We start from the raw sequence: 22,136 nt of genomic DNA, 5'->3' as shown, positions 1-22,136 counted from the left end.
TGGTGGCGCACCCTTGTTTAATACCCACACTTGGGAGGCTGAGACAGGAGGATCGCACAGGTTCGAAGCCAGCCTCAGCTGGTTTAAGAGACCCTGTTTCCAAATAAAATATAAAATAGGTCTGGGAATGTAGCCCAGAGGTAGAAGGTGTGTAGTTCACAGGTAGAATGCCCCTGGGTTCCATCCCCAGTACCGCCCAAAAAAAAAAAAAAAGTAGATAGCAATGAAGTGTTTGTAAAAACAGAGCACCAGTGGGAACATTTGCATCGTACAACATCTGAGCTGAACCAACATCTGAGCACGAACCGTGTCATGATCTCTGAGCCTTTAACTACAAAACTATAATTCCTTATGTACAGAAATGCTTGTCCCACATTGGGCATGCCGATAGTTTCAGCCACCAAAGAGGCTGAGGTGGGTGGATCACAATTAAAGGGTCAGTTTAGGCAACAGTGAAGTCCAGTCTCAAAACAAAAGAGAATTGCATGTTTTTTATAAAATCTGATTCTGAGGATAGCTGTGTTGTTTCTCTGGTGATCTTTTTATGTTTATAATGGTGACGTAAGTGATTTATATATTCTTAAGTAAGTGAAAAACATTCGTCTTTTCTTTTTATCCCGTAGGATGTAGATGATTTTTTTGAACATGAACGAACATTCCTTTTAGAATACCATAACCGAGTTAAAGACGCATCTGCTAAATCTGACAGAATGACAAGATCCCACAAAAGTAAGGTTTTTCTGTGCCTAAAGTTTACATTTTTTTAAATGGAGTAATTGTTAAGTTGACTTCTTTCTTATAATTTTTAAAACTCTTGTTATAGAAATAGTGATTCTTAAACTGTGGTCTTATGAAGCCTAAACTCCAAGGTTTTTTTTAAAAGTCAGACTATATAGTTGATGCCTGTAATCCTAATACTTGGAAAGTGAGACAGAAGGATCGAAGTTTCGAGGTCAGCCTTAGCAATTTAGCAAAACCCTGTTTCAAAATAAAAAGGCTAGCCAGGCATGGTGGTGCCCGCTTGTAATTCCAGCATTTGGGAGGCTGAGACAGGAGGATCACGGTTCGAGGACAGCCTCAGCTACTAGTGAGGCCCTTTGCAACTCTGAGATCCTGTTTCAAAATAAAGAATAAAAAATAGGGCTGGGAGTGTAGCTTGGAGGTAGAATGCCCCTGGGTTCCATCCCCAGTACTGCAAAAAATAAATAAATAAAAAATAAGAAGGGCCAAGGGGTATAGCTCAAAGGTAGACCCCCCTGACTTCAATCCCCAATACCACACACACACAAATAAAATAGTCTGTGAGGTCAAACTTTTTTTTTTTAATTACTATACTTTTTAGCCAGCTATGATGGCACGTGTTTGTAATTGTAGTACTTGGGAGGCTGAGGCAGGAGGATCATAGGTTTGAGGCCAACTTCAACAACTTAGTGAGACCCTTTTATTTCAGAAAATAAAATAAAATAGAGTTGGGACAGGAGGATCGCAGGTTTGTTACCAGCCTCAGTAACTTAGGTCCTCTGGAACTTAATGAGATCCTGTTTCAAAATAAAGAATAAAAAAATAGGGCTGGAGTGTAGCTTGGAGGTAGAATGCCCCTGGGTTCCATCCCCAGTACCACACACACACAAAAAAGTATACACACATATGTAAAAAGTAGGGTTGGGGATGTAGCTCAGTGGCAGAACACTTGACTAGCAGTCACAAGACCCTGGGTTTGATCCTCAGCTAAACAAATAAAAGAAAACAAACAATTTTAAAAAGCCCAAATTATAAAATAAAGGGGCTAGGTATAGCTCAGAGACAGAATATTCTACCCCTGGGTTCAGCCCCTAGTTCCAAAAAAACAAAAAAAAACTATACTTTTTGTCTTTTTTACCATGTTAATATTTACACTAATGGTGCAAAGAAAAGATGAGTAAAAGTGCTGGTTCCTTAGTATATACAAATCAAGGCATCAGTATTGAGCTGCACTAAAGTTACTCTGTTTTTTTCTATCATGACTTGAAATTTTAAAAATTTGTTTTTCAGAATTTTATATAAGTATAACCATAAAGTATGCATTTTTTATTATTAGACTTTGATCATTTCTTTTTAGCGCTAAGTAGTATTCCATTGTGTGGATATACTAATACAATTATTTGTCCACTCACCTATTGTTGGATATTTGAGTTGTTTCTTGCTCATGTTTATTACAAATAAAGGTGAAATGAGCCACCTGTACATGATTGTATGGATATAATGTTCTCATTTATCTTGAGTGGCTGGACCATATGGTAAATGTGTATTTAACTCCTTAGAGAACTGACCAGCTTTTAACCAAACTGAGTATGCCAGTTTTACATCCATAAGCAGTGCCATGAGAGTACTAGTTTTCCACATCCTTTCCAACAAAGATCAGTCTTCTTTTGCTGCTAATTAAATGTATTTATATAAAGCCAGGCGTGGTGGCGCACGTTTGTAATCCCCGCACTTGGGAGGCTGAGACAGGAGGATCGCACAGGTTCAAAGCCAGCCTCAGCTACTTAGTGAGGCTCTCAGCGACTTAGTGAGACCCTGTTTCAAATAAAATATAAAATGGGCCTGGGAGTATAGCCCGGGGCTAGAAAGCCTCTGGGTTCCACCCCCAGTACCACCAATAAATAAATAAATAAATTAATTAATTAATTAATTAATTAATGTGTGTGTGTGTGTTTCCCCCCTTATGGTGATACTGGGGATTGAACTCAGAAGCATTCTACCTTCCAGCTATACCCTCAACTCTTTTATTTATTTGTTTGTTTGTTTGTTTTGCAGTACTGGGGATGGAATCCAGGGACATTTTACCTGTGAGTGACACCCCCAGCCCTTATTTATTTTTTTTTGAAACAGGGTCTCACTGAGTTACAAGGGTAACTCAGTGAGTTACTAAGTAGCTGAGTCACTAAGTACTAGTGGGTCACTAAGTAGCTGAGGCTGTCCATGAACTGCGATCCTCCAGCCTCCACCTCCTGAATGCTGGGATACAAGTGTACGCCACTTTTTATTTTGTGGTACTGAGGATGGAACCCAGGGGCCTTCTACCTCTGAGCTACACTCCCAGATTTTTTTTTTTGGTGGTGGTGCTCGGGTTCCTGGAAACCCTTCTACCTCCGGGCTTCACTCCCAGACCTATTATATATATATATATATATATTTTTTTTTTTTTTTTTTTTTTTTTTTTATTTTGGTGGTACTGGGGTTCCTGGAAGCCCTCCTTCCTCCGGGCTACACTCCCAGACCTATTTTATATTTTTGAAACAGGGTCTCTTACGCCAGCACGGCTGGCTTCGAACCTGCGCGATCCTCCTGTCTCCGCCTCCCAAGCGCGGGGATTACAAGCGTGTGCCACCACGCCCGGCTTCTATTTTATATTTTTTATTTGGAAACAGGGTCTCTTAAGCGAGCAAGGGTGGCTTCAAACCTGCACAAGTGCGAGTATTACAAGCATGTGCCACCACTCTCGGCCCAGATGTATTTTATATTTTATTTGGAAACAGGGTCTCACTAAGTAGCTGAGGCTGGCTTCGAACCTGTGCAATTCTCCTCTCTCAGCCTCCAAAGTACTGGGATTACAAGCATGCGCCACCACACCCGGCTCTTTTAATATTGAAATAGAATCTCATTAATTTGTTGAGGCTGGCCTCAAACCTATGATCCTCTTGTCTCAGCCTCCCAAGTACCGGGATTATAAGCATGTACCACCATATCTGGCTAAATTAGACTTTTTTTGTGTGTGAGTGTGGGCATGTGTGGGTGTGGATGTGTTACTGGGGATGAAATCCAGGGACCTTATTCCTCTGGGCTACATCCCCAGACCTATTTATTATATATGTATTTTATTTGGAAATGGTCTCACCAAGTTGCTGAGGCTGGCTTCGAACCTGCACTTCTCTTGTCTCAGCCTCCCAAGGACTTGGGTTATAAGCATGCACCACCATGCCCAGCTAATTAGACTTCTTTTTAACTAACAAGTAAAAATTGTACATATTAATGGGTATCATGGGTGATGTTTAGATACATGTATGCATTGTAAAATGTTTAAATGAGGTTAAACATTTCTTCTCAAACACTAGTTATGGTGAAAACTTCAAGGTCCTTCAGCTTTTTTTTTTTTTTTTTTTTTGTGGTACTGGGGATGCTAGTACCACAAATCCCAGGGGCATTCTACCTCTGAGCTACACCCTCAGCCCTATTTTTATTCTTTAAAACAGGGTCTCACTAAGTCTGGAGGGCCTCACTAAGTAGCTGAGCCTGACTGCAAACATGTAATCCTCCTGTCTCAGCTTCCCAAGTACTGGGATTACAAGCATGGACCAATACGCCTGGCTCATTTTAAACTTTTTGAGGGTTTTTCATACTGTTTTTCTTCTTTTTTTATTATCTAATTTTATTTTGTGGTACCAGGGATTGGATTCAGGGATATTCTGCCTCAAGTCTGAGCTACACTCCTAGTCCTATTTTAATTTTTTTTAAATTTAATTTTATTTATTTGTGTGTATGTGTTGTACTGGGGGTTGAACCCAGGGGTGTTCTACCTCTGAGCTTCACTCCCAGCCTTACTTTATTTTTTAGGTTGAAACAGGGTCTCACTAAGTTGCTAAGGCCTTGCTGAGCTGCTGAGGCTGGCTGCAAACTTGTGATCCTCCTGTCTCAACCTCCCAAGTACTGCGATTATATGATTGTGTGCCACCACACACCTGGTTTAGCTTTTCCATTTTTTTTCTCTTCTTCTTCTTCTTCTTTCGGTACTGGGAATTGAACCCAGAAGCATTCTTCCTCTGAACTATAACCTGCCCCTATTTTTTATTCTTGAAACAGGGTCTCACTAAGTAGTGGAGGACTTCACTGAATAGCTGAGATTTTCTATCTTCAGTTCCATCTGCTCCCTAATGCATCTTGCAGTGCCATAATACCACAATATGCTTTTTTATGCTTTATGATCTTTACTTCTGTTGTTCTCTTTATTCACACACTTTCCCAGCTAGGTGGGGTGGCACACATCTGTGATCCTAGTACTTGGAACGCTGAGACAGGAGGATTGCAGGTTCAAGACCTGCCTCAGCAACACCGAGACTCTCATCAACTTAGTGAGACCCTGTTTCAAACTAAAAATGAAATCTGGGTGTGGTGGTGCATGCTTGTAATCCCAGTACTTGGGAAGCTGAGACAGGAGGATCACAGGTTAGAGGACAGCAAGTAGACTCTCATCAGCCTAGTGAAAGCCTGTTTCAAAATTAAAAATAAGACTGGTAGTGTAGTTCAGCGGTAGATAGCCTCTGGGTTCAATCCCCTGTACCAACAAACAAATTAATTAATCAGGTTAAAATAGGTCTGGGAGTGTAACTCAGAGGTAGAATGCCCCTGGGTTTAATCCCCACAATCAAACAGAAAAACAAAACAAAAAAACACCTAATGTAATAGTTATCCTGTTGTATAATAGTTATTTATATCATTTTTTTTACCAGACTTTGGGTATCTCATATTACACATTGCAGTTAGGTGCTCAGTAAGTATTTTCAAATCAGTAACTAAATTAAACTTTTAAAATTTTCTCCATAGGTGCTGCAGATGATTACAATAGAATCGGTTCTTCATTATATGCTTTAGGAACTCAGGATTCTACAGATATATGCAAGTAAGGATTCTAATTAAGATCATGAAATATAAGTAAAACAAAATTTCTGTTGGCAGTCTAGGCAAACCCAATACTTAGAATCTAAGCCGGATGTGGTGGCACATGCTTGTAATCCCAGTACTTGGAAGGCTGAGACAGGAGAACCGCAGGTTCAAAACCAGCCTTGGTAACTTATAAAGGCTCTCGGCAACCTAGCGAGACCCCTATTTTTAAGTAAGAAGTAAAAATTCTGGCTGGGGATATAGCTTGGAGATAGAATGCCTTTGTGTTCAATCTCCAGTACCAAAAACAAACAAAACACTTACAATGTTTGCAGGCATTTTAGAATATTTTTTGTTAGCCAGGAGTGGTGGTGCATGCTTGTAATCCCAGCATTTGGGAGGCTGAGACTGGAGGATCGTGGTTTGGACAGCCTTGGCTACTTATGCCCTTTGCAACTCAATGAGACCCAGTTTCAAAATAAAGAATAAAAATTGGGGGGGGGGGTAGCTCGGAGGTTGAATGCCCCTGGGTTCCATCCCCAGACCTGTATAAAGAAATTTTTTTAGCTGGGCGTGGTGGTGGTGCATGTTTGTAATCCCAGTGCTTGGGAGGCTGAGGCAGGAGGATTGCACAGAATCAAAGCCAGCCTCAGCTACTTAGTGAGACCCTGTTTCCAAATAAAATATAAAGTAGGTCTGGGAGTATAGCCCGGAGGTAGAAAGCCTCTGGGTTCCACACTCAGTACAACCAAAAAGAAAGGGGGATATATATATATATATATATATAATTAATTAAAAACATTGACAATTAACTTTTTTTTTCAGTACTGGGAATGGAACTCAGGGGCATTCTACCTCTGTCCTATGCCCTAAGCCCTATTTTTTTTTTCTTCTGTCTTTATTTTGAAACAAGTTCTTACTAATTTGCAGAGAGCCTCACTGAGTAGCTAAGGCTGGCAGCAAACTGATTCTCCTGTGTCAGCCTCCCAAGTACTGAAATTACAAGTGTACGCCACCACGCTTGGCTGATAATGAACTTTTTACAAACTTAAATTGATTTTTTTCTCTTTTTTCTAATAGTTTTTATATCTGAGAAGTAAAATGTGCTTTAATATATAATTTTACTGTTTTTAATCGAGAGAGAGAGAGAGAGAGAGAGTGTGTGTGTGTGTGTGTGTGTGTGTGTGTGTGTGTGTGTGTAAGCCAGGGGCATTCTACCTCTGCACTACCCCCAGCCCTGTTTTGTTTTATTATTTTGAAATCAGGTATTGCTGAGTTGCTGAGGGCCTCACTAAGTTGCCAAGACTGGCCTTGAACCTGTGATCAGTATATCTCAGCCTCAGCCTCCCAAGCACTGGGATTACAAGCATATGCCACCATTCCTAGCCTTTTTTTTTTTTTTTTTTTTTTTGGTACTGGTGATTGAACCTAGAGGCATCTACCTCCAAGCTATACTTCTGCCCGATTTTATTTCTTATTTGGAAACTGGGTCTCACTAGGTTTCTGAGAGCCTTGCTAAATTGCTGAGGCTGGCTTTGAGCCTGCGAGCCTCCTGTCTCAACCTCCCAAGTACTGGGATTACAAGCATGTGCCATCACACCCGGGGACACCCAGCTTATATACAGTCTTTTATAGGATAAAAGTGGACTGTTTGTGTGTATGTAAGAGAATTTATTTCACAGTGCTGTTTCTTATATTAAAAAAATGCTCTCCAGGTACAGTGATACATGCCTATAATTCTAGGAGTTGGTAGACTAAGACAGGAAAATTGCAGGTTTGAGGCCAATCTCAGCAGTTTAGCTATACTATCAGTAACTTAGTAAAACCCTGTTTCAAAAAAGGTGGTTGGCAGGGGGCCAATATGTCGCTCAGAGGTAGCATGCCCTAGGTTTAATCCTTAGTAACACACACACACACACACACACACACACACACACACCTATTTTGGAATTACAGTGTGTATGTGTGTGTGTGTTTCGTTGGAGGTCAGATTGACTTTTGTTGTTGTAGTAGTACTGATGTTTGGACACAGGATCTTCTACCACTGAGCTATGTATCTTAAGCCCTTTTTATATTTTATTTGAAAAAATGTCTTGCTAAATTGCCCCGAATGGCCTTGAACTAATTTTTGTGTTGTGCTGAGGATTGAACCTAGGGACAGTCTACCTCTACATCACCAGCCCTATCTCCGGTCTCAGCCTCCCAAGTTCTGGGATTACAAGTGTGGACATGTAATCTGTGGTCGCCCGTTTGTGCACTGTAGTTAATTTTAGTTGCCCCTATAATACCATTTAAACTTCTCTATTTAAAAATAGTTCACATATATTGGGGGTGTGTGTGTCTGTTACTGGGGATTGAATCTAAAACCATTCTACCTCTGAGCTACACCCCAGCCCTATTTAATTTTGTTTTGAAACAGGGTCTCACTAAATTACAGAGGATCTCAATAAATTGCTGAGGCAGGCTGCAAATCTGCAATCCTCCTGTCTCGACCTCCCAAGTACTGGGATTACAAGTCTGTGCTACCACGCCCAGTATATTATTATTTTTATTTATTGCACTGCTGGGGATTGATCTCTGGACCTTTCACATGCCAGACAAGCGGCCTACCACTGGGATACTTTTGTAGCTCTTTTTATTTTTTAAAATTTGGTACAGGGTCTTGAAAAATTGTCTAAACTGACCTCATATTTATAGTAGCTGGATTACAGGTGAGTGCTGCTACAACTAGATCAAATGTATTTTTTAATAGTTTTTAAGGGGGAAACTACTTTCATAGTTTATTCTTTTTTCTGAACCATATTGTTTTATTGTTTCAGTATATATTTAAGAGCCAAGCTTTTGAACAAAGCAAGATACCATAGCTTGCAGTAATTAACATGCTACCTCCCCAAAAGAGTTAATCCTTTTTTTGGTTGTACTGGGGATTAAACCCAGGGGCATTCTACCTCTGAGCAACACCCCCAGCCCTTTAAAAAAAATTTTTTTTAGTCAGGAGTGATTGTTCACTCTTGTAATCCCAGCATTTGGGAGGCTCAGACAGGAGGATCGAGGTTCAAGGACAACCTTAGCTACTACTTATTGAGGCCCTTTGCAACTCTGAGACCCTGTTTCCAAATAAAGAATAAAAAATAGGACTGGGGCCAGGTGTGGTGGCGCACGCTTCCCAGCATTCGGGAGGCTGAGACCGGAGGATCGCGGTTCACGGACAGCCTCAGCTACTTAGTGAGGGCTTCTGCAACTCAGTGAGACCCAGTTTCAAAATAAAGAATAAAAAATAGGGCAGGGGGTGTAGCTTGGAGGTCGAATGCCCCTGGGTTTCATCCCCAGACCCACAAAAAAAAAAAAAAAAATAGGATTGGGGATATAGCTCGGAGGTAGAATGCCCCTGGGTTCCATTCCCAATACCACAAAAATTTTTTTTCTTTTTGTCTTACTGTGTTGCTGAGCATCTCAGCCTCCCAAGACTTTGATTAAAAAAAATAAACTTTGTCATGTTATCAAACGTAAGCCTGGGGGCTGGGGATGTATGTGTAGCTCTGAGGTAGAGTGCTTCTTTGGCATGTGTGAAGCCCTGAGTTCAATCTCTCAGACTAAAATGAAAAACAAATGCCAGGCGTGGTGGCGCACACTTGTAATCCTGCGTTTGGGAGGCAGAGACAGGTGGATCGTGCAGGTTCGAAGCCAGCCACGCTGGCTTAAGAGACCCTGTTTCCAAATAAAAATATTTAAAAAATAGGTCTGGGAGTGTAGCCCGGAGGTAGAAGAGTTTTCAGGAACCCCAGTACCACCACAAAAAATAAATAAATAAATAAAAATTTAAAATTTAAAAAAAAGAAAAAACAAACACAAAAATATAAATCTGTCAAGACAAAGTCACCCCCCTCCATAAAACAAAGTTCATAGTAGGAATGGTGGCACACACTTGTAATCCTAATACTTGGGAGGCTGAGACAGGAAGATTGTAGGTTCATGGCCAGCCTTAGCGATGTAGTGAATCCCTATGCAACTTAGACCCTATTTCAAAATAAAAGGCAAAATAAGTGTTTGGGACATAGCTCGGAGGTAGAACACGCCTGGGTTCAATCTTTAGTACTACAAAAAATAAAATAAAGGTGGGTATAGATAAGCCTGTAATTTGAGTGAGAATTTGAGTGAGACAGGAGTATCTCAGGTTCAAGGAAAGCCTGAGCAAGTAGCGAGTCTCTTACCAACCTAGTGAGACCCTGTTTCAAAATAAAATAAAATAAGGCTTGGGGTGTGGCTCAGAGGTGAATGCCCCTAGGTTCCATCCCTAGTACCACACACACACACACAAAGTTCATTAAATTGTGGTTTTGCCAGCCAAGTATGGTGGTGCATACTTATAATTCCAGTACTTGGGAGGCTGAAACAGGAGGATAGAAGTTCGCAACCAGCCTCAGCTCCTTAATGAGGCTCTCTGCCATTTAGTGAGACCCTTGTTAGAAGGCCCCTGGGTTCAATCCCCAGGAAGGAAGGAAGGAAGGAAGGAAGGAAGGAAGGAAGGAAGGAAGGAAGGAAGGAAATTGTGTTTTTGCTTTCAGTAGAATTTCCTAATTCAATTATAATTACATATTTCACAGAATGCCTTTTAGTAGTTTGATGCTGGGCTAATTATTTTTTTTTCCTTTTAGTGATAGTGGGATTGCACTACACATTACTATTACTACAATTGAGCTTTACACCAAGCCATATAGCATTGGGATAATTTTTACTTGATAACAGCATTTGAAAATGAAAATAAATTCAAAGCCAGGCAGGGTGGCACTGAGACAGAAGGATTATAGATTCAAGGGCTTGCTCAGCAACTTAATGAGACCCAGACCCTATTTCTTTTTCTTCTTTCTTCCCCCCTGTGGTACTAGGAATTGAACCCAGGGGCATTCTACCTCAAAGCTACCCCTCGTCCCTTTTATTTTGAAACAGGGTCTCGCTAGGTTGACGAGAGTCTCACTACTTGCTGAGTCTGTCCTCTAATCTGTGATCCTTCTGGAGAGACCCTATTTCAAAATCAGAAATTAAAAGAGCTTGGGGTGCCCTTAAATGCCCCTGGGTTCAATCCAAATACCAATAAAATATAATAGGTATTGGTTGTTCCTTTGTATAATTTTAAATTCATTTATTTATTTGTTTATTGTGATACTGGGAATTAAACTCATGGGCACTATACCACTAACCTACATTCCAGGTCCTTTTTTATTTTATATTTTGAGACAGTCACTATAAGTTTCCCAGACTGGCCTGAAACTTATGATCCTCCTGCCTCTGCCTCATTAATTGCTGAGATTAAAGGTATGTTCCCCTGAGCCAGCCTTTTCTGTTAATTTTCAAAACAAAGCAGCCATATTTGAAAATATTTAAAAATTAACTCTCAGATAATGTCTGGAACTGTTCCAGCTTTTGTCTTGTCTTTTAGATTAGATTAGCCTTTAGACTCTTTCATATGATTGTTCTCTATAATAATTTTGAATGTATAAACTTTGTTAGTATTATATATGGTATATTACTGAAGACTATCAAGATATGTTTTAAGTTTAATATATGGCTTAAACTGTCATCTTGCAATGGGGAGATTGTTTATAGTAGATTTCTTTTTGTGGTGCTGGAGGGATTGAATCGAGGGACATTCTACATGTGAGCTATTTCCCCAGCCTTTTTTTTTTTTTTTTTGAGGTACTAGGGATGGGACTCAGGAGCATTCTACCTCCAAGCTACACCCCCAGCCCCTATTTTATTCTTTATTTTGAAACAGGGTCTCCATGAGTTGCAAAGGGCCTAAGTAGCTGAAGCAGTCTGTGAACCTGTGATCTTCCTGTCTCAGCCTCCCAAATGTTGGGATTACAAGCATGTGCCACCATACCTGGCTCATTTTTTATTTTGAAACAGTCTTAGCCGGGCGTGGTGGCGCATGCTTTGTAATCCCAGTGATTGGGAGGCTGAGACAGGAGGATCGCACAGGTTCAAAGCCAGCCTCAGCTACTTAGTGAGACCCTGTTTCCAATAAAGTGTAAAATAGGTCTGGGAGTGTAGCCCGGAGTCAGAAAGGCCCCTGGGTTCCACCCTCACCACACAAAAAATAAATAAAAAATTAAAAAATGAAACAGTCAGCCGGGCATGGTGGCACATGCTTGTAATCCCAGCATTTGGGAGGCTGAGACCGGAGGATCACGGTTCACAGACAGCCTCAGCTACTTAGTGAGGCCCTCCGCAACTCAGTGAGACCCGGTTTCAAAATAAAGAATAAAAAATAGGGCAGAGGGTGTAGCTCGGAGGTTGAATGCCCCTGGGTTCCACCCCCCGACCCACAAAAGAAAGAAAGAAAGAGAGAGAGAGAGAGAGAGAGAGAGAGAGAGAGAGAGAGAGAGAGAGAGAAAGAGTGAGAAAGAGTCTTACTTAAGTTTCTAATGGCCTCCCTAAGTTGCTGAGGCTGGCTGTGAACCTTCAATCCTCCTGTCTCAGCCTCCCATGTACTGGGATTATAAGCATGTGCCACCATGTTCTGCTCTGTAATAGATTTCAAGTAATCTCACATAGGTGGAAGTACAGGGAGATTCTTGTTGAACTAAATGAAATCTGCAATTAAGACTTGATTGTTCTATATAATGAAATAATATTAATATGGTTTGGGGGCATCATCTCTAAACATTGGAAGTAGAGAATTATTTTAAATATAATTTCTAATAAAAATATTTTTCTCTTCCAGGTTTTTCCTCAAAGTTTCAGAACTTTTTGATAAAACAAGAGTAAGTACTAAATTGTAGAGATCTAGAGCACAACAACTATTTGTACTGTAATATCATACACTGGAAAATCTGTTAAAAGAGCCACGCAGCTGTGTTTGGTAACACACACCTATAATCCTAGTACTTGGGAGGCTGAGACAGGAGGATCACAGAGATTCAGCAATTTAGCAAGACCCTGTTCAAAACAAAAAATAAGGTGGTGGCGCACGCTTGTAATCCCAGCATTCCAGAGGCTGAGACCGGAGGATCGAGGTTCACGGACAGCCTCAGCTACTTAGTGAGGGCCTCTGCAACTAAGTGAGACCCTGTTTCAAAATAAAGAATAAAAAATAGGGCAGGGGGTGTAGCTCAGAGGTTGAATGCTCCTGGGTTCCACCCCCAGACCCACAATAAATAAATAAATAAATGAATGAATGAATGAATGAATGAATGAATGAATGAATGAATGAATGGGCTAGTAGTGTAGCTCAGAGGTAGAGTGCTCCTGAGTTCAATCCCCAGTACCACAAAGAGGGCAGTAGGTGATTTAGTATCTAATAGAATAGATCATTCCTTTACTCTGCTGTTGGTAGGCATTTTGGGTAGTGTTTGGTTTGGGTTCTTTAGATTATTGTATATCTTTGGAAGAACATAAACATGAGTTTCTGTTGGGTATATGTAAGTATGCGGGGAGTTGCTGGGTCATAGGGTCTACATGTGAAAAGTTCAGTAGATACTGGCGGTCTGTTTCCCAAACTGCTTGTGCCAGTTGACGCTTCCACTGACATGAAGGAGAGCATTCAGGTTGTGCCACAAGCTGGCTGATATATGTTTTTCACCTTTATTTTAGCCATTCTGATGGGTACATGTAGGTTTTTTTTTTTTAACTTTTTTACTTTATTTATTTATTATTTATTTATTTTTATTTTTATTTTTTTGTGGGTTTGGGGATAGAACCCAGAGGCATTTGACCTCCGAGCTACACCCCCTGCCCAATTTTTTATTCTTTGTTTTGAAACAAGGTCTCACTGAGTTGGGGAGGACCTAAGTAGCAGAGGCCTTCCGAGAACCGCAATCCTCCGGTCTCAGCCTCCCAGCTTGTAATGCTGGGATTACAAGCGTGCGCCACCACGCCCAGCTTTACTTTTTATTTTAATAATTCAGGTTTATAGAAAAATTTAAAGAATAGTGCAAGACAAACATTGTGCATGGTGGCAGATACCTATAATCCCAGTACTTGTGATGCGGAGACAGGACGATCTCAAGTTCATGGTCAGCCTCAGCAATTTAGCAAGACTCTTTCAAAATAAAATAAGCCAGGTACATGGATGCATGATTGTAATTCCAGTACTTGGGAGGCCAAGACAGGAGGATTGCAGGTTCACACCCAACCTCAGCAACTTAGGCCCTTTCTCAAAATAAAGAATAAAAAATAGGGCTTGGGGGTATGTCCCCAGTTCCAAATAAAAAATAAAGAATAGTGCAAAGGATTTCTATATGCATGTTAATGTAATTCCTTATAAAATACCATTCTATGTTGCTTTCATTCATTCATTTCATAGGTCTTTCATTCCAAGAACTCCATACTCTGTGTGTGTGTGTGTGTGTGTGTGTGTGTGTGTGTGTGTGTGTGTGTGTGTGTGTGTTATTGGGGATAGAAGTCAGGGGCATTCCACCTCTGAGCTACACCCCCAGCTTTTATTATTTATATTAAAACAGGGTCTCAGTCCTCCTGTTTCAGCCTCTCAAGTACTGGGATTGCAGGTATGGGCCACCACAAATGTCACCAAACACTCAGTATAAAGATACAACAGATAGATAGATGTTCCCTGTTATCTCAATAAGTGGCTGTTTACAGTATAGTTTGAGTCAGAATCCAAATGAAAACCCATATTACATTTGGTTGATGTGATATATCCTTTACCCTCAGTCTCTCTGGACTAGAGAGTTCTCTATCTTTTTAGCTGACTTGGCTACTTCCTATTTTTTCCTGGCACAGCTTTACCACATCTGCTGATTATTTTTTTGTGTCCTCAAGTACATTTTACTGGGTTTTTTGTTTTTGTTTTCAGTACTGGGGATAAAACCCTGGGGCATTCTACCTCTGTGCTACACTCCCAGTCCAATTTTGTATTTTTTATTTTGAAACAAGGTCTCGTTAAGTTTCCGAGAGCCTCACTAAGTAGCTGAGGTTGGCCACGAACCATGATCCTCCTGTCTCAGCCTCCCAAGTGCTGGGACAAATTTGTACTACCACACCCAGCTTCCAGCCCACTTTTATTTTTGTGCCACCATGTCTGGTGGTAGACATGTTTTTGTTTTTCTTTTTTTGGTAGTACTGGGGTTCCTGGAAACCCTTCTACCTCCAGGCTACACTCTCAGACCCATTTTATGTTTTTATTTGGGAACAGTCTCTTAAGCCAGCCAGGCTGGCTTCGAACCAGTGCGATCCTCCTGTCTCTGTCTCTGTCTCCCAAGCGCGGGGATTACAAGCGTGCACTACCATGCCCAGCGACATGTTATTTTAAGTAATAAGGCTGGCAGTGGTAGAGTAGATAATTGAAACCAATCCGTTTGCTGAAGACAACTAGAAAACCTTGCCCCCCCCCCAAAAAAAAAAAATCAGTAAAATGAGCTGGGCGTAGTGGCGCACGTTTGTAATCCCAGCATTCCAGAGGCTGAGACTGGAGGATCACAGTTCGCGGACAGTCTCAGCTACTTAGTAAGGCCCTCTGCAACTCAGTGAGACCCTGTTTAAAAATAAATAATAAGGAAGTGGGCATGGGGTATAGCTCAGAGGTCACATGCCTCTGGGTTCCATCCCCAGACCCGCAAAAAAAAAAAAAAAAAAAAAATCAGTAAAATGAACCAGGCATGGTGGCATACACTTGTAATCCCAGTACATGTGAGGCTGAGACAGGAGGATCACAGGTTCCTGGCCAGCCTTAGCTACTTAGTGAGGCTCTCAGAAACTTAGTGAAACCCTGTATCAAAACAGAAGATAGCTCTGGGCATGGTGATACATTTGATAACAATGCTTGTTATCAACTAAAATACATGGGATAACAATGCTTGTTATCCCGGCATTTGGGAGGCTAAAACAGGAGGATTGTGGTTCGCAGACAGCCTCAGCCACTTAGGCCCTTTGCAACTCAGTGAGACCCTGTTTCAAAATAAAGAATAAAAAAATCGATACTGGGTATAGCTTGGAAGTAGAATGTCCCTAGGTTCCATCCCCAGTACCGCAAAAAATAAAAAATAAAAATAAAAAATAATGTGTCTAGCTGGGAATGGTGGCACATGCTTGTAATCCCAGTATTTGGGATTACTGAAATAGGAGGATCTGGGTTCATGGCCAACCTTAGCTACTTAGTGAAGCCTTTCATAACTTAGTGAGACCCTGTTTCAAAATAAAGAATAAAAAATAGGACTAGGAGTATAGTTCAGAGGTAGAATGCCCCTGAGTTCCATCCCCAGTACTACAAAATAACAATAATAATAACAACAACATGTTAATATCAATTGCCATTGAAATAAATAGATAATATAATAAGTGAAGCTAAAAGGTGACATTGAAACCCATCATTAGCCAAGTACTTGAATCAAATATAGGATCTTTCCATAAATTTTCTAATGTCATTTGATCTGATCTAATTTTTAGTCAAAATTGTAAAGAAAATTAAGAGGCTAGTAGGGAAAAAAAAAAGAATTAATATTCTGGTTATAACTTCAATGTTTCACAGTAGTATTAAGAAGTAAATGCTAAGCTGGGTGTGATGGCCCACACTTGTAATCCCAGTGCTTGGGAGGCTGAGACAGGAGGATCGCACAGGTTCGAAGCAGCCTCAGCTACTTAGTGAGACCCTGTTTCCAAATAAAATATAAAATAGGTCTGGGAGGATAGCCTGGAGGTAGAAGACCCCTGGGTTCCACCCCCAGTACCACAAGAAACAAAGCGAGATGAAGAGATGGTGAGAGCGGAACGTGGTTGCTGACTTCAGACCTGGCCTTCCTTTCTCTTTCAGAAGATAGAAGCACGAGTGTCTGCCGACGAGGACCTTAAACTTTCTGACCTTTTAAAATATTACTTAAGAGAGTCTCAAGCAGCCAAGGTAATTTCATCTTTCATTTGTTGGAGGTAGTTGGAGTTATGATTATTAAAGAATAAGTTATTTTAAGTGTGAAGTTTGTTTTTTCCCCCTTTTAAGAACTGTAAGCCACCGGGCGTGGTGCCACACACTTGTAATCCCAACATTTGGGAGGCTGAGACGGGAGGATTGCGGTTCAAGGACAGCCTCAGCTACTACTTAGTGTGGCACTTTGCAACTCAGTAAGACCCTGTTTCCAAATAAAGAATAAAAAATAGGGCTGGAGGTGTAGCTCAGAGGTAGAATGCCCTTGGGTTCCATTCCCAGTACCACACACACAAAAAAACCTGTAAGCCAAGCCAGCCATAGTGACACATGCTTGTTATCCCAGTACTTGGGAGGCTGAGGCAGGAGAATCGCAGGATCAAGGCCAGCCCTGGCTACCTTAGCGAGGCTCTCCGAAACTTAGTGAGACCCAGTTTCAAAATAAAGAAAAAATAGGGCTGGGTGTGCAGCTCAGAGGTAGAATGCTCCTAGGTTCAGTCCCCACTACTACTACAAAAAAGAAGAAGAAGAAGAAAAAACTGCCCCAATAACAGTTCTATAGCTAATAGATTTACAGTTTGGTCTGTATAAATTCTCTAATTGAAGATGAAAGCACCATAAAACAAAAATAGTGAGAATATTACTAGTAATGCCTCAATAAAGCTGTCATTCATTCATTCATTCATTCATTCATTCATTGGTCCTGAGGATTAAACCCGGGGATGTTTTGCCTCTGAGCTACATCCCTAGCCCTTTTTATTTTTTTTTTAGAAAAAGGATCTCACTAGGTTGCCGAGAGTCATACTGCTTTGCCAGTCATACTGCTTTGCCGAGAGACTGTTCTGAAACCTGTGATCCTCCTATCTCAATCTCGCAAGTACTGGGACTATAAGCCATGCACCACCACACCCGGCTTAAAGCTGTTATTTAAACAAACGTCTCTAGCCAGGCCTCTAGCCAGGCGTGGTGGCACAAACTTGTAGTCCCAGTACTTGGGAGGCTGAAACAGAAGGATCATAGGTTTGCAGCCAGCCTCAACTATTTAGTGAAGCCCTCCAGAATCCAGACCCTGTTTCAAAGTAAAGAATTAAATATATATATTTATATATATAAATATATATTTATATATATATTATTTATATATATTTATATATATTTTATTTTGTCAGAACAAAATAAAAATAAACATTTAGAAGAGTAGCTGTTATGCAGTATTCACTGTAAAACTGTTGTCTCTGATGGCGAAATGTAGAACACACATGTGAAACTTTGTTTTGCAGGATCTTCTCTATCGAAGATCTAGGTCACTGGTGGATTATGAAAATGCTAACAAAGCCCTGGATAAAGCAAGAGCAAAGAATAAAGATGTTCTACAGGCTGAAACTTCCCAGCAGTTATGTTGTCAGAAGTTTGAAAAAATATCTGAATCTGCAAAACAAGGTACTGTTACATCAACCTTTAATTATAGGGGATGCTTTATTGTTATGCAAGTTAGTTATTTTAAACCTTTTTTGTTGTTCCCAGAACTTATAGATTTTAAGACAAGAAGAGTTGCAGCATTCAGGAAAAACTTAGTAGAACTTGCAGAATTAGAACTGAAGCATGCAAAGGTACAGTCTGTCATGCTATAGATAATCATTTTGTTGGGCATGGTGGTTCATACATGTAACCCTCGCCACTTGGGAGGCTGAGGCAAAGGATGGCAAGTTCAAGGGCAGCTTAGGACATTTTGGGAGACCCTGGCTCACACAAGAAAAAACTGGATATAGCTTAGGGGTGAGTGCCCCCTGGATTCTATCTCTAGTATCACCAAAAAAAGATAGCTGGGCCTGGTGGCACACGTTTGTAATCCCAGTACTTGGGAGGCTGAGACAGGAGGATCTGGGTTCTTGGCCAGCCTCAGCTACTTAGTGATGCCCTCTGCAACTTAATGAGATCCCGTTTCAAAATAAAGAATAAAATATAGGGCCGAGGGTGTAACCCAGAGGTAGAATGCCCTGGGTTCAATCCTCAGAACTTAAAAAAAAAAAAAGAAAAAGAAAAGAATAAAAATTGGGCTGGAGGTGTAGCTTGGACGTATTACTTTTTTTTCTTTGCAGTACTGGGGATGGAACCCAAGGACATTCTACCTCGGAGCTACACTCCTACCCCTATTTTTTATTCTTTTTTTTTTTTTTTTTTTTTTTTTTTTTGGTGGTACTGGGGTTCCTGGGAGCCCTTCTACCTCCGGGCTACACTCCCAGACCTATTTTTACATTTTATATTTGGAAACAGGGTCTCCTAAGCCAGCGCGCGCGGCTGGCTTCGAACCTGCGCGATCCTCCTGTCTCTGCCTCCCAAGTGCGGGGATTACAAGCGTGCGCCACCACGCCCGGCTATTCTTTTTTTTTGAAACAGGATCTCACTGAGTTGCAAAGGGCCTCACTAAGTAGCTGAGGCAGGCTTCGAACCTGTGCGATCCTCCTGTCTCAGCCTCCCAAGCGCAGGGATTACAAGCGTGCGCCACCACGCCCGGCTTAAAATAAAAATTTTAAAAACAGGGATGAGGCCAGGTATGGTGGCGCACGCTTGTAATCCTCGTGCTTGGGAGGTGGAGACAGGAGTATCACGCAGGTTTGAAGCCAGCCTCATTGGCTTAAGAGACCATGTTTCCAAATAAAATATAAAATAGGTCTGGGAGTGAAGCCTGGAAGTAGAAGGGTTTCATCCCCAGTACCACCAAAAGAAAATACTAAAAATAAAAACAGGGATGAGGGTGTACCTCAGAGGTTAATGTACCAGATTCAATCACCAGTACCACACAAAAATAAATAAGTAAATAATTAGGAGAGGGATATAAAAGCCTTTCATATAAGTAGAAATCAAGTTCTATAATTAAACTTGTACACAGAAAGCATATCTTATACTTACTGGAACATGTCAGTTAATCCAAACCATTAATATTGGTTGAGATAGAAATGTATTTACTGCAGAATCTGGTATTTTATGTCTTTAAGCCTTTATTTGAATATAAATGTATAGCTGTTTCCAAAATTCTGATATTTTAATGAACTTAAAGTGATATAATTTCTTTTCTTTTTGGCAGTACTGGGGTTCCTGGAAGCCCTTCTACCTCCAGGCTACACTCCCAGGCCTATTTTTATATTTTTATTTGGAAACAGGGTCTCTTAAGCCAGCACAGCTGGCTTCGAACCAGCGCGATCCTCCTGTCTCAGCCTCCCAAGTGCGGGGATTACAAGCATGTGCCACCACACCCAGATAGGGTCTTGCTAAATTGCTGAAGGTCTCCACTGGCCTCGATCCTCCTGTCTCAGCCTCCCAAGCGCTAGGATGACAGGCGTGCGCCACCATGCCAAGCTCTTTTTTTTTTTTTTTTGGTACTGAGGATGAAACCCAGGACCATTCTACTTCCGAGCTACACCCCTATCCCTATTTTTTTATTCTTTATTTCGAAACAGGGTCTCACTGAGTTTCAAAGAGCCTCACTAAGTAGCTGAGGCTGTCTGCAAACCGCAATCCTTCTGTCTCAGCCTCCCAAATGCTAGGATTACAAGCATGTGCTACCACTCCTGGCTTAAAGTGATATAATTTCTAATACTCTGTATTTTATTTTATTATAAGAATATGAAAGGCTTATTTAGGGAAGCAGAAGTAGAGTTTAAGAGAAAGCCGTGATTAAAGGGTTATGTCCAGAGAAAGGCTCTGGAAGGGTACATTTTCTGAAATGGGAAACAGCCTAATTGTATTTTCAGAAAGACTGCCACACTATATATATATATTTCAGTACTGGGGATGGAACCCAGGAGTGTTCCACCTATGAGCGACACCCCTCAGGCCTATTTTTTATGCGCATGTGCGCACGTGTGTGTGTGAGACTGGGGATGGAACCCAGGAGCCTTCTAACTCCAGGCTATACTCCCAGATCTATTTTATATTTTATTTGGAAGCAGAGTCTCTCTAAGTTGCTGAGAGCCTCACTAAGTAGCTGAGGCTGGCTTCAAACCTGTGTGATCCTCTCTCGGCCTCCCAAGTACTGGGGTTATAAGGGCGCGCCACCACACATGGCTTTTATTCTTTATTTTGAAACAGAGTCTCACTGAGTTGTAAAGGGCCTCACTAAGTAGATGAGGCTGTCCTCGAACCATGATCCTCCTGTCTCAGCCTCCCAAATGCTGGGATTCCAAGTGTGTGCCACCACACTAACTTGACTACAGAAGCTCAGCGTTGTTCTTCTTCCTTTGCAGGGGAACCTGCAGTTGTTGCAGAACTGCCTGGCGGTGCTGAATGGAGACACATAAGCCACACTCTACCTTCCTGTTCAAAGGGCTGCCTTCCTTCAGATGTTATTTTTGTTTTCTTAATGATGTTAAGCATTTATGCTCACTGGAAACAAACAAAAACAGCTGGCAAAGTGCATCTACTCTTCTTTTTCTGAGGAACAGCGGAGCAGCGCTGTGCACAGGCAGCCAGTCTGTGCAATGCTACGCTGTGTCTGCAGAGCAGTGGCCGTCATCGCGCACTCGTCCTACTCAGAAGCCCAAAGTTCAGTCTTTTTTAAGTAGCCTCTATAACTGTGTTTATTTTATAAATAGTATTCCTTATGGCTGCCAATCTTATTTACCTTTAAATAATTTCTGAAGTTAACTTTTCAAAATACATTGTTCAAACAAGATAGATTGCCTTCATTGATTTTTTTTATTTTTAAAAGCATCATATACCCTTAGTTCATTTATATATCCTTGTAAATCATCTTAATCAGACTTAATTAATGAACATTGAACTTTTGGGCCAGACTTTATGTAATCTTTATAAGTTTGATTTCTGATGAAAAGCAAATGCATTAGTATGTTTGCCTTAAACTTGTAGACTAAACCAATTATTGTAAAACAACCAGCGATAACAGTGATAGTTTTTAACTCTGGTCATTGTATCACTCTAAAATTTGGAGTAGCTATAATAAATCTACTCCAATATTAGAGTAGGTCTTTTGGGGTTTTTTTCATATTTCTCTTGAAATGGCATATGGAATTAAGTTCACCAATCCTTTTAGAAAAAATGAACTGCTCATCTGTGTGCACTTCATAGAAGGTGGGATAGGCAGGGGCAGGTAACAAGTTACTCCTGAAATACAGGAGGAGCATGCGCTCTCACAGATCTCTAGTTTCTTGGATTCCGTCCCCAGCTCATGAGACATACACCATCCAGCCACTTGGTAGCTATCATGCCAGTATGTAGACAGGTCTGCAGTAAGGAATGGGTGTGTGTGTGTGTGTGTGTGTGTGTGTGTGTGTGTAAGTAAAAGTAGAATATTTGAGATAAAAGGGTGAAATAGAAACCGGGCGTGGTGGTGCACGCTTTTAATCCCAGCACTTGCAAAGCTGAGACAAAAGGGTGGCAGTTCTCGGCCAGCCTCAGCTACTGAGTGAGGCCCTCTGCAATGCAGTGAGACCCTCTTTCAGAATAAGGAATAAGAAATAGGGCTGGGGGTGTAGCCCAGAGGTAGACTGCCCCTGGGCTTCATCCACGGTGCCACACACACACAAAAAGGTGTGAAAATAGGATAAATTGTTAGTGGTTATATTACAAATATTGGCCTTTTTAATGTGAATAAACGTTGCTCCTA

At 41.0% G+C, this 22,136-nt stretch overlaps 1 protein-coding gene across 1 annotated transcript in view; it reads left to right on the top strand.

Annotated features, from left to right (window-relative positions):
* Positions 1 to 20,848, top strand: part of SNX6 (sorting nexin 6) — a gene marked incomplete at its 5' end in the record, with an annotated part of 49,492 nt that extends 28,644 nt beyond the window's left edge. Inside the window, 7 exon segments of the mRNA XM_080706711.1 lie at positions 624 to 729; positions 5,581 to 5,656; positions 12,362 to 12,401; positions 16,406 to 16,492; positions 17,794 to 17,953; positions 18,038 to 18,123; positions 20,758 to 20,848. Of these exon segments, the coding sequence (XP_080562837.1) occupies positions 624 to 729; positions 5,581 to 5,656; positions 12,362 to 12,401; positions 16,406 to 16,492; positions 17,794 to 17,953; positions 18,038 to 18,123; positions 20,758 to 20,811 (609 nt within the window). The 3' untranslated portion in view covers positions 20,812 to 20,848.
* Between the last annotated feature and the right edge of the window lie 1,288 nt (positions 20,849 to 22,136).

The sequence above is a fragment of the Muscardinus avellanarius genome (genome assembly GCF_963383645.1).
Source record: "Muscardinus avellanarius genome assembly, chromosome: 12".
Classification (NCBI taxonomy): Eukaryota; Metazoa; Chordata; class Mammalia; order Rodentia; family Gliridae; genus Muscardinus; species Muscardinus avellanarius.
This window is presented reverse-complemented; position numbering and strand designations above follow the sequence as displayed.